At 41.3% G+C, this 13,389-nt stretch overlaps 1 protein-coding gene across 1 annotated transcript in view; it reads left to right on the top strand.

Annotated features, from left to right (window-relative positions):
* The window catches only part of CCNB3 (cyclin B3), a 61,190-nt gene extending 55,617 nt beyond the window's left edge, over nucleotides 1–5,573 (top strand). The window contains exons 5-8 of the mRNA XM_061178643.1: nucleotides 594–749; nucleotides 1,574–1,723; nucleotides 5,127–5,257; nucleotides 5,479–5,573. Coding sequence (XP_061034626.1) covers nucleotides 594–749; nucleotides 1,574–1,723; nucleotides 5,127–5,257; nucleotides 5,479–5,551 — 510 coding nt within the window. The 3' untranslated portion in view covers nucleotides 5,552–5,573. The remainder of the gene's footprint in view (nucleotides 1–593; nucleotides 750–1,573; nucleotides 1,724–5,126; nucleotides 5,258–5,478) is intronic.
* Nucleotides 5,574–13,389: the final 7,816 nt, after the last annotated feature.

Raw genomic sequence — 13,389 nt, forward strand, 5'->3', positions numbered from 1 at the left:
GAAAGGTGCCCAGATTGTGGAGGGGGGTGGTTCTTATCACCTTGGGCTTGGCTTGACCTTCCCAGTCTAGCCCCCTTGCACATCCTCCCATCCCTTGGTCTTCAGTCTCTGCTTAGGTTCCCTCTGTGCCTATCTCTCTCTGTCTCTCACTGCCTATTACCCCAGCAGTGCCCCCTCCCAAACATCTTATTCATTCCTTAGACAAGAAAACAAAGTGCGTGCTTATTTTCCATCTCTAGCTTCCTTCCTGTGGTCTCCTTCCCTCTGTTCCCCCCAGAGTAGGCCCTTAGATTTCTCACTCATTAGAAGAGAGCTCAGTGCGTCCAGTCCCTGTGCCATATTATGCCGCTTCAGTGCTATAAGAATCTACCCCAAGAGGCCCTGTCCTCTCTCCTCCTATCTCTCTGATTTTGTTTTTCAGATGTACTACTCAAAAACCAGAAGCTGGCTCTCAGAGCTACCCTGAAGGTTCATGCCAGGGAATGTTATTACCTCCTATCCTTCACCCCTCTCCTCCTCTGCCTTTCATCTCCAAGCAGAGAGGAGTGGGCTGTCTTTGCCTGGTTGTGACTGCCTCTCCTCTCCACCCATAGGAGCCCTGCCCGCCTTGTGTGGATGACTTCCTGTACATCTGTGATGATATGTATAAGCGAGATGAGATGCTCGCCATGGAAAACAGCATCCTAAAAACCCTCGAATTTGATATCAACATTCCCATCGCCTATCATTTTCTGCGCAGATATGCTAAGGTAAGACAGGGGAGGTACATCTTCATTTTCCCACTGCTGGGTTAGTCCCCTCCATTCCCAGAGTGGCTGCTTGAGTGGTAGGAAAAGGGAAAGGGACAACTGGGGACAGGGGAATTTCTTCTTCAGTCCACCCTCCTAGATTGGCAATCTTTATGGAGTGTTGGGGGAAGAAAATTGCAGATTTCCATGGTATGCCTATAAAGTTTTGAGGTGAGGGCAGAGTAGGGGAGGGAAAGAAGATTCTTTGATCAGGAAGGGACACTTGGGAAGTTTAGGGGAGATGCTGTCAAAGTTCTCTTCCTTCACCTGAATATTGGTTACAGGGGAAGTCACTTTGTATTATACAAGTGTGTCTTGTTGTAAGATTTGTGTGTGTGTGTTTGTGTGTGTGTGTGTATACACACACACACACACATATATATATATATTCAAACAAGAAAAGGGAAGGAGTTCTTTTGGAGCATGGAATACCTCCTAGTCTGGAACCCAGTGAAAAGTCAACAGTTGGAGGCCTTTGGCTCTTCAAAGGATGACATGTACAGAAACGGGAGGTGGAGGGTACCACAATCACACTTGATAATTTGGTTTAAAACCCTGAAGATGGCAAATACCATTGCCAATTTCAGAATCCCACCTCCTAAAGATTCTGTGCTTTGTGGGCAGGGTCCTTAGTGTGAGTCATGGTGGCAAAAGAGGTACGTTGTTCAGGCAGAGAGCCATTTAGGCCCAAGGTGGGATAACTGGAGTGAGTGAGTGCAGGGGGTTTTCTGCTTGGTGCCAATGCTCTGAATTGATTGCTGAGCCAGTCTTCTTCCTGCCTTTAGTGTGTCCATGCCAGCATGAAGACACTGACCTTGTCCCGCTTCATCTGTGAAATGACCCTGCAGGAATACGACTATGTCCAGGAGAGGGCTTCCAAGCTAGCTGCTGGCTCCTTCCTCCTGGCCCTCTACATGAAGAAGCTCGGACACTGGGTAAACACTTGTGGGTGGTGGGGAAGAAGGAGTAGGGATTTTTTTTAAAATATTTATTTATTTATTTTATTTTTGGCTGCATCGGGTCTTAGTTGCAGCATGTGGGCTCTTTATTGCAGCATGCGGGCTTCTCTTTAGTTGTGGCACATGGGCTCCAGAGTGTGTGGGCTCAGTAGTTGCAGCACGCGGGCTTAGTTGCCCCACGGCATGTGGGATCTTAGTTCCCTGCCCAGGGATCGAACCCCCGTCCCCTGCATTGGAAGGCAGATTCTTAACCAGTGGACCACCAGGAAAGTCCCAGGATACGGATTTAAAAGCACAGGGTCAGCTCAGGAGGAAGGTGTAAACTAGGGCTGTGGGAAACTCTGTGACAAAACTACTACATACCTGCCGTTATGAATCCTTTAACATCTTGACATTTTAGGGGCCTGGCTGCCTAAAGGGTTTCTAGAGCCATGGTTTTAAAGTATTTTATTTCACTTTTCTTCATCACAGTACACTTTCTTCCAAAGACAGCTTACCTGAAAGCCCAGTATCACAAAACAGACTAATGTGAAATTATTCTGATTGCAGCAGGGAGTGGGGTGGACCCACTTCTTGCCTGACCCCATTCCACCCCTGCTCCTTGCAGTCCCCTCAGCAAGGTTGGCCCCCCAAGGGTGCTCATTGGAACAGGATTTGGAAAGCACTGACCCAGAGAACAGAGTAGTGAAAGCAACTGTCCATGTGTATAACAGGGGACTCAGAGATATGCTATTGTGCTCTTCTCTGAGGAGGAAGACCCCCACAGCCTCCTTCCCCAATACAAATAAAATGCATATTTGATGCTTTCTCAATTTTATAAAAAATTATGAATAAAAGCAACTTTAGAAAACCATGAATTTTTACTGACATGTAACATGCAATCCAATAGAAAGAGTATGCTTGCAAATGAGCATACTCTTCCCAACCACTCCTAAGCCCCTGCGGCCTAGAAATTCTAGCACCACTGCTGATGGAGAAACCTCTGTGTGCTGAGGAAGAACCCTATAAACAGTTGTGTGAACTTGGACAAGGCACTGAAATTTCTTGGGACAGAGAAAGCATTAAGTAAATGGCAGTGATGATGATGAGAAAGAATACGTAATAATAATGGCTAGCATTTACTGAGTGCTTAGACAGTGAACTAAACACTTTGTCTATTAACTCAATCTTCACAACAACCCTATGAGATCACTATTATCCCTATTGTACAGATAAGAAATAACTTCCCGTGTTTGGCTAATGAGAGGCAGAGCTAGGCTTTGGGAACTAGGAATCTGTTCAAAGAATATACCTACTCTATAATCAGAGTGGATGTGGCCGTAGCCCCGGAGCCATGATCCTGGAGGCCCCATGCTGACCCAGGCTTTGACCCTTGGATCCTGGGGAAGGCTGGTAGGTCCTGAGGGAGGAAAGTTGAGAGGCTCAGGGCAGCAAACTGCTTGCCAACCAGTATAAAAATATTTCAGTGTTTTAACACTTGGCATGGCTGTACCAGTGAGTATCAGCTAAGTGTCAGCCCTGATCTGAACCTAGGTAGTCTGGCTCCACAGTCCTCTACACTATATACTGCTATAGATGAGAAAGGCTTCACAGAGGAGGTGACTTTTGAGTTGGGTCTTGAGATATGAGTAGGAACCTTGAGAAGAGACATTCTAGGCAGAGGGAACAATAATTGAAAAGACATGAAGGCAATAAGAAAAGAGTGTGATGTATTCAGGGCAGAATAAGACATTTCCTATGGATAGAGCAGAGGACGTATGAATAGGGAATAGTGAGAGGTGAGACCAGAATGGTAGAGTGTGGTCAGATTGTGAGAGGCCTTTGATGCCATGCTGAAAGATCCATTTTACACTAAGGCATTGCAAGTTTTTAAGGCAGGGGAGTGACATCTTCCTGTTTGTATGTTTTGGAAACAGTACTAGTATATAGCAGCACAGAAGGTATATTAGATGAGAGAGTGTATGTGAACATATCAACACCAGTGAGTGGGCTTTTATAATAATCAATGTGAAGCATTGGGGCAGTGAACAATTTAACAATGTGAACAATTGGGGCAGTGACAGTAGGGCTGTTAATCTTAATTAACACACCCAATATGATGTGTTATCCCATGTGTTACTCCCCTGCTCAGCATGCCAATGACTGCCCTTTGCCTGTGGCAGTGGTTTCCAAAGAGCATTCAGTAGAGCCCTGAGATTCCTGCAGAAGTATCTCAGGGGCCATGTAAAAGGTAAAGGGATCCAAATTGGTGGGCTTCTTAGTTCCCGCCCCCAATTCCAGGTAAGATATTTGGGCTTCCAGGTAAGATATTTGGAAAAAAATGAGTTCAGGGAAAATAATTTAAGACATTTTAAGAAAACCACTGCCTCACAGAATAATGAATTTTCTTTTCTCTACCTGTGGAACTCCCACTAGACTTTCAGTACCTATTGCAGATGTGCCCTCCTCTGCAAAGCTTTTTGTGACTTTCCCAGCCAAAATTCATGGGTCCTACAGCTCTGTTCCTCCACTGTCCCATGCTCCCTTCCATTGTAGCACTTCCCACACATTTTGTAATTCTCTGTGTGCATGTCTGTCTCCCCCACTAGACTACAGACTCCTCAAGGGCAGGAGCCTTAGTCATCTCTTAGTCATCTTTGTATTCCCAGCATCCTGTATGGGGCTTGGTAATATTTATCCTAGCTAGCATTGTTTGGGTATGTGCTAGACTCTGTTCTGTGTGCTTTATGTCTATTAACTCATTTAAGCCTATTATGTAATTACTGTAATCGTCCCTATTTGGCAGATTTGGAAACTGAGGCACCTAGAGGTTAAGTAACTGGCTCAAGGCCATGCTGTTAATGGAGCTGGAATTTGAACCCAAGCAGTTTGCCTCCAGAACCTTTGCTCTTAAACACTCTGCTATATTCCTTTTGCCACATGATAGGCATACTTAAAGTTGACTGAGAAAATGAATGCATGAAATGATAGCTGTTTGAGCCAGAGAGGAGGAACAGCCTTAAGTTCCTGTTGGCTGTTTAGTTGGGACCTCAAGTTTGTTCTGAGGTTTGCCTGGCCATTGGCTCTTAACCTGAGAGTAAGTAACAAAGTCAGTCCTGTTCCTTAAATTCTTTGGTGGATTTCAGTTTAAATACCTGTGGCTAGGGCTAATATCCAGCTGGTGCATATGGATATAGCCATACCACTAGCTTGCAGCTGGAACATAGTCTTCTAGGTAGTACCCTATAATTATTGGTCGGTGTCTGTGCTCTATGAGTCTTTGAATTGTTTGACTTTCTTCCCTGCCTGTACTATGGATAGGAAGTTTGGATTTGGGTATTGGAGACAGGAAGTGTCTGCTTCCTGTTGTAAAAGTCGCTGTCCATGTTGCTTCTTCCAGGCTCCTACCCTGGAGTATCACAGTGGCTACAAGACCTCTGATCTTCACCCCTTGGTCAGGCAGCTGAACATCCTGCTGACTTTGCGTTCGTGCAATAAGCTCAAGGCTGTGCATTCCAAGTATTCCCACCAGTAAGTACCAAGCTCCAGTTGAGGTTGGGTTTGTGCTCAGTCATGGGGAGGCCCAGACTAACCTCATTTAAGGGAAAAGAAAGATTCAGGTACTTTTTACCTTACTTTCTGCTCCAGAGTTAAAGCAAGATAGGGAACCAAGGGCCTATGTCCCACTTATTCCATGGAGCCTGCTTGCTTTGGACTATTTTACACTGAGCAGACCCCTCTTCCTTTTGCAGGGTCTTCTTTGAAGTCACCAAAATCCCACCCTTGGACATGTTGAAACTGGAGGAGATTTTGAACTGCTGCTAATTCTGAGGTTGAGGGTCTGGCACTCTGGCAGCAGCCACCAGGGCCAGGCAGGCGTGTAAATAGGCTGTATTTATTCTGTCCTTGAATTTGTCTTTTCATCACTTTTCTTCATTTTTACTGTTTGTCTTTTCCCAAACTGATAATGTTGTAAATATTTGTGTTTTTTTATGAAAGAGAAGAAATTATTGTTGTATTTGATTAGAAATTTAATAAAAATTAATGGTTGTTGTTAAAATGGCTCACTTCCCCCCTTATTGCTCAGGAGCCCCACATGTAGCCCTGTTTTTTTTCCTGCCTAGTAAAGGCTGTGCCTCAGGGTCTACCTTATCCAATTTCCGTCTCTGTTTGGAGACTTTCTCTTCACAGGAAGAGGAATTGAGCTAGGTGTGAACTGATGAATGAGTCTGTAGAAGGAGGATCCTGGTGGTGGGAGGGGTAGTCCAAAGAGACCCCACTACCCGACAGGCCTCAGTGTTCAGATCTGGGGCAGCTGGAAGCGTGGGCCAATACCCTTTGGTCCCCATTTCAGGTTGCCAGCTTTCTTTGCTTCTTCCTAGATGATGAAAAGGTAGGGATAAGGATTTTCACTGAAATGTACCCCTACTTTTGTAGTAAGGTGGCTTTCTAGAGTCTAAATTTGAAAAAAACTTTGAGTGGTGCACTGAAGTCTCTTTTGGTCCTTCAGTCAAGAGGAGAAATTTCCACCTGTGAAATCAGCAAGATGTCCCATGAATGTAAGCATCAACCAGTTGCTCAATCCTTCATTCATAAAGCTTTAAGGAGGTTCTACTCTCTCTCTCTCTACCCTATCTTTGGGGTAATGTGTACTGGTACAGGTACTTCAGTTGTTAACAGAGGACTTGAACATCTTCTGTGCCAGTTGATGAAGAGCCACTGCCTCAATCTTGCCTCTAGGACCTCTGGGACCTCCCCACAATCTAGCAACTGAATCAAGTAATGTCTGTCATAGCAGAAGACCTCCAAGACTCTGTTCTAGTACTGTGGCTGACAACTGTTGTGATTGCTCTGTGGCCGATTGTTATCACTTGTCAAATATTTTGAAAATTAGTCTTGGAGGTGGATATCTGGTAGAGGGGGGCAGTCATTGAAGACTCCCCAATTCTGACCCAAGAATCCCCATGCTAGTCTGGTCATATCTCCTTTTCTGAAGGGTTGGACACAGGAGGGAGAGCATGCCATGCCATTAGATGTCTTAGTGCTTTCTTTTTTTAAAAAACTTTTTATTTTTTTGTTTCCTCAAATTTTATTTTTTAAAAACTTTTATTGGAGTATAGTTGATTTACAATGTTGTGTTAGTTTCAGTAAAGTGATTCAGTTATACATATACATATATGTATATGTTCTTTTTCAGATTCTTTACCCATATAGGTTATTACAGAATATTCAGCAGAGTTCCCTGTGCTATACAGTAGATCCTCGTTGGTTATTTTGTATATAGTAGTGTGTGTATGTTAATCCAAAGCTCCTAATTTATCCCTCCCCCCTCCATGTTTCCCCTTTGGTAACCATAAGCTTGTTTTCGAAATCTGTGAGTCTGGTTTTTTTTGTTTTTAATTGGATTATAGTTGATTTAAAATGTTGTGTTAGTTTCAGGTGTACAGCAAAGTAAATCAGTTATACATATACATATACCCACTCTTTTTTAGATTATTTTCCCATATAGGTCATTAAAGAGTATTGACTAGAGTTCCCTGTGCTATACAGCAGGTTCTTATTAGTTATCTATTTTATATACAGTAGTGTGTATATGTCAATCCCGATCTCCCAATTTTATCCTTCCCTCCCTTTCCCCACTGGTAACCATAAGTTTGTTTTCTACATCTATGCCTCTATTTCTGTTTTGTAAGTAAGTTCATTTGTATTATTTTTTTGATTCCACATATAAACGATATCATATGGTATCTGTCTTTCTTTGTATGACTTTCTTAGTATGATAATCTCTAGGCCCATCCATGTTGCTGCAAATGGCATTATTTCATTCTTCTTATTTATTTATTTATTTAATTTTCTGGCTGCGTTGGGTCTTTGTTGCTGTGCACGGGCTTTCTCTAGTTACAGTGAGTGGGGGCTACTCTTCGTTGCGGTGCGTGGGCTTCTCATCGTGGTGGCTTCTCTTGTTGCGGAGCATGGGCTCTAGGCCCATGGGCTTCAGTAGTTGTAGCACGCGGGCTCAGTACTTCACTTAGTATGAGAATCTCTAGGTCCATCCATGTTGCTACAAATGGCATTATTTTGTTCATTTTTATGGCTCATTATATATGTACCACATCGTCTTTATCCATTCATCTGTCGATGGACATTTAGGTTGCTTCCATGTCTTGGCTATTGTAAAAGTGCTGCAGTGAACATTGGGGTGCATGTATCTTTTCGAAGTATGGTTTTCTCTGGATATATGCCCAGGAGTGGGATTGCTAGATTATATGGTAGTTCCATTATTAGTTTTTTAAGGAACCTCCATACTGTTCTCCATAGTGGCTGTACCAGTTTACGTTCCTACCAACAGTGTAGGAGGGTTCCCTTTTTTCCACACCCTCTCCGGCATTTATTGTTTGTAGACTTTTTGATGATGGCCATTCTGACCAGTGTGAGGTGATACCTCATTGTAGTTTTGATTTGCATTTCTCTGATAATTAGTGATGTTGAGCATCTTTTCATGTGTTTGTTGGCCATCTGTATGTCTTCTTTGGAGAAATGTCTGTTTAGATCTTGTGCCCATTTTTTGATTGGGTTGTTTGTTTTTTTGATACAGAGCTGCATGAGCTGTTTGTATGTTTTAGAGATTAAACCTTTGTTGGTCGCTTTGTTTTCAAATAGTCTTAGTGCTTTCTTACCCATTGTGTCAATTTTCCATTCTCCCTCCCAACTTGCTTTGCCTTGATGACCAGATATCATTAAGTTCCCTCTTGCCTCATCCCACTGCCTTGCAGGATGACTAAAGGGTACAGCCACAGAGGTCCAAGCTGCTTGGCAGTGATTTAGCTGGTACAGCCAACGATGTGTAAACATGCTAAAAGCACTAGGGTGGAAGCTGTCTTGCAAATCTCCAGCCTCACTAAAAGGAAGTGTCTTGTTTGTACCTGCTTTTTGATCCTGGAGCTTCATCGGGGAAACAACTGGTTTATTTCCTCTCCTTTTTACCAACTCCATTGTTCTTTAGAGGTGCTAGTGGAACCATCAATCATTTTTGTTATAATCATTGCACATGTCTCAAAATTTATTTTACACTCATCACTACTTCAGAATTAAGGTAACTATTAGATCTGGATCTTGTTGTTTAATGCCTTTCTAAAGAAGCACATCTATTTCTTTATCAAGAATTTGTGTTTACTCTATGACATAAATCACAGCAAAACTCTATGACATAAATCACAGCAAGATCCTTTTTGACCCAGCTCCTAGAGAAATGGAAATAAAAACAAAAATAAACAAATGGGACCTAATGAAACTTAAAAGCTTTTGCACAGCAAAGGAAACCATAAACAAGACAAAAAGACAACCCTCAGAATGGGAGAAAATATTTTCAAATGAAGCAACTGACAAAGGATTAATCTCCAAAATTTACAAACAGCTCATGCAGCTCAATAACAAAAAAACAAACAACCCAATCCAAAAATGGGCAGAAGACCTAAATAGACATTTCTCCAAAGAAGATATACAGATTGCCAACAAACACATGAAAGAATGCTCAACATCATTAATCATTAGAGAAATGCAAATCAAAACTACAATGAGATATCATCTCACACCAGTCAGAATGGCCATCATCAAAAAATCTAGAAACAATAAATGCTGGAGAGGGTGTGGAGAAAAGGAAACCCTCTTGCACTGTTGGTGGGAATGTAAATTGATACAGCCACTATGGAGAACAGTATGGAGGTTCCTTAAAAAACTAAAAATAGAACTACCATACGACCCAGCAATCCCACTACTGGGCATATACCCTGAGAAAACCATAATTCAAAAAGAGTCATGTACCAAAATGTTCATTGCAGCTCTATTTACAATAGCTAGGACATGGAAGCAACCTAAGTGTCCATCATCAGATGAATGGATAAAGAAGATGTGGCACATATATACAATGGAATATTACTCAGCCATAAAGAGAGACGAAATGGAGTTATTTGTAGTGAGGTGGATGGAGTTAGAGTCTGTCATACAGAGTGAAGTAAGTCAGAAAGAGAAAAACAAATACAGTATGTAACACATATATATGGAATCTAAGGAAAAAAAAAAAAAGGTCATGAAGAACCTAGTGGCCAAACAGGAATAAAGACACAGACCTACTAGAGAATGGACTTGAGGATATGGGGAGGGGGAAGGGTAAGATGTGACAAAGTGAGAGAGTGGCATGGACATATATACACTACCAAACGTAAAATAGATAGCTAGTGGGAAGCAACCGCATAGCACAGGGAGATCAGCTCGGTGCTTTGTGACCACCTAGAGGGGTGGGATAGGGAGGGTGGGAGGGAGGGAGATGCAAGAGGGAAGAGATATGGGAACATATGTATATGTATAACTGATTCACTTTGTTATAAAGCAGAAACTAACACACCATTGTAAAGCAATTATACTCCAATAAAGATGTTAAATAAAAAAAAAAGAATTTGTGTTTATATTTTGATTCTTCTAGTTCAGTATAACTGGTTTTCTTTGTAACCTTATGGATTTTTATCAGTTTTTTTGAGATATAATTCATCTATCGTACAATTCACCCACTTAAAGTGTACAATTCTATGGTTTTTAGTATATTCACAGAGTTGTACATCTATCACCATGGTCTAATTTTGGAACATTTTCATCACCCCAAAAAGAAACCCCATACCCAGTAGCAGTCAGTCCCCATCCCCACCCCCCAACCCTAGACAGCTACTGATTTACTTTCTGTCTCTGTAGATTTACCTGTTCTGGACATTGCATATAAATTAAATCTTACAATGTGTAGCCTTTTGTGTTTAGCTTCTTTCACTTAGCATAATGTTTTCAGAGTTCATCCACGTTGTAGCATGTGTCAGTATTTCATTTCCTTTCATTGCTGAAAAACATTCCATTGTATGGATATACCACATTTTGTTTATCCAGTCATCAGTTGATGGAATGTGGATTGTTTCCACTTTTTGGCTATTATGAATAATTCTGCTTTGAACATTCACGTACAAGTTTTTGTGTAGACACGTGTTTCATTTCTCTTGGGTATATACTGAAGAGGGAAATTGCTGGACCACTTTACATTACCACCAGCAGTGTGTGAGGGTTCCAATTTCTCCACATCCTCTCCAACACTTTTTATTATCTGTCTTTATTATGGCAATTCTAATGGGCATGAAGTGGTATCTTACTGTGGTTTTGATTCACATTTCCCTGATGGCTAATGATGTTGGACATTTTTTTTCTTGTGCTTATTCACCATATCTGTGTCTTCTTTGGAGAGATGTCTGTTCAAATTATTTGCCCATTCTTAATTGGGTTATTTATTTCTTTATTATTGAGTGGTAAGAATTCTTTATATAATCTGGATCATATATATGATTTGCAAACATTTTCTCTGATTTTGTGGATTGTCTTTTCACATTCTTGATTGTGTTATTTGAAGCATAAAAGTTTTTAATTTTGATGAAGTTTAATTTATCTAAGAAACCATTACCTAGTTTAAGGTCATGAAGATTTATCCCCAATATTTCTTCTCAGAATTTTATAGTTTTAGCTCTTACATTTAGGTCTTAAATCTATTTTGAATTAATTTTTGTATATGGTGTGATATAGGGGTCCAACTTCATTTTCTTGCACGTGGATATGTTACTGAATTGGTCGCCTGGACCCACGCCGGGGTCCTAGCCCAGGCCAAGTCCTGTTGTCTTGGCCAGGGAGGTTCTTTTTCCGATCGGATTCGCCAATAATGAAACCGATGCTGAGACTGGAACAGCACAAGCTTTATTCAATAGCCAAAGAATGGGGAAGTGGGAACCTCGTTTGCAAATCAGCTTCTCAATCCAATTTGGGTGGAGACACCATATATATAGGAGGGTTGATGTAAAATGGAGGGAATTGGAAAGAGAGGGAGGAATATTCAAGATTTATCTGAGAACAGGAGTGTGGTTTGGACCAGAACTAAGGCAACACTCCTTTTTAGTCCTTGTATGGGCTTTTCTGGTTGTTGTCATGGCAATTGTCAACTGTCAAGGCACTGGTGGGTGTGGCATTTAGCCTACTAATGTATTACAATGAGCATATCATGAGGCTCAAGGCCTACTGGAAGTCAAATCTTCCACCATATTGGGCCTAGCTGGTTCTAACCAGTTCTTGTTTTTCTCTTTGCAGCTTCCTCCTGAAACTTAGGTAAGAGCACTTGGTTTCCATTCAAGGAAGGGACAGGGGTATGATTCTGGGGCAACAGCCTTGGTAACATATCCAGTTGCCCCAGTACCATTTGTTGAAAAAACTATACTTTCTCCACTTAATTATCTTGGCACCCTTGTTGAAGATTAATTTACTATAAATGTGAAAGCTTATTTCTGGACTCTCAATTCTCTTCCATTTACCTATATGTCTATCCTTATGCCAGTACCATAACATTTTGATTATTGTAGCTTTTTAGTAAGTTTTGAAATTGGGAAATGTGAGTTCTTCAACTTCATTCCTCTTTTCTTAAGATTGTTTTGGCTATTCTGGGTCCCTTGCATTTTTATATGAATTTTGGCATCAGCCTCTCAATTTCTGAAAAGAAAGTTGAGATTTTGATAGAGATTGCATTGAATTTATTGGTCAGTTTGGGGAGAACTGCCATCTTAACCATATTAAATCTTCTAATCTATGAACATGTCTTTTGTGCTGGTCTCATCCTGTTCATAACCAATGTTGTGGCTTGACCTGCCCTGTGGTTCTTATGACTGCAAGATGCTCTCAGCAATAACCATCAGAAAAACTTTGAAGGAGACTAAGTTTTTTGCTTACAGGTCCTGGAAAATACACAGCACACCTGGGGCCACACAGCAAGGTCAAGGGTTGGGGGAGAGAGAGACAGAGAGAGACACACACAGAGACAGAAAGGGGGAGAGGGAGACAGACATACAGAGAGACAGAGAATGAGTGAGCAAGCCTAGCGGGCTGCTTTTATTGAAGATGGGAACCTAGGGATTCTGGGGCTCACTCATTATTGGTGAATTTAAAATAGAAGAGGGGAATTTGAAGCTAGAGAAGAGAAAAAACAAGCAGCCCAAATGGTCAGTTATCAAAATCAAGCAAGATTGCTAAAACAAAGGAGTAGGAACTGGGGTGGGGGTGACTAGCAATGTGTTTTTTGAGGTAGCCATCTTTGAAGTGGGTGCCTCTTTGAAGTAGATGTCTGGGCAATCAAAGCTTAAGTCAGACATTTGCATTACAAAAAAGAGAAAATCCAAATGTCAGGACTTATACTACAACATGGTATGTCTTTCCATTTATTTAAGTCTTTCTTTTCAACAATGTTCTATAGTTATCAGAGTGTAACTTTTATATTTCTATTGTTATATTTATCCCTAAGTTTTTTTTTTTAATGGAGCCATCAGTCTTGATCACTGTCAGTTCCTTTCTTACATATTTCAATTATGGCCTTGTAAGAGGGTGACCTCGTTAAGTCTCATCACTTTTACCTCCCAAATATTTCTTGAATTGGCATTTTCATCATAATTTCTATTATCACTGCCCAGGTTTGAGATCTCATCTATTGCCTAGATTACTAGAGTACTTTCCTAACTGGTCTCCCCATCTTCAATCTTGTTCCCTTCTACTTCACCCTCCATATAACCACCAGAGTGATTTATTTAAAATTTGATTCTAGA

Source organism: Eubalaena glacialis, chromosome X (assembly GCF_028564815.1).
Source record: "Eubalaena glacialis isolate mEubGla1 chromosome X, mEubGla1.1.hap2.+ XY, whole genome shotgun sequence".
NCBI classification, from domain to species: domain Eukaryota; kingdom Metazoa; phylum Chordata; class Mammalia; order Artiodactyla; family Balaenidae; genus Eubalaena; species Eubalaena glacialis.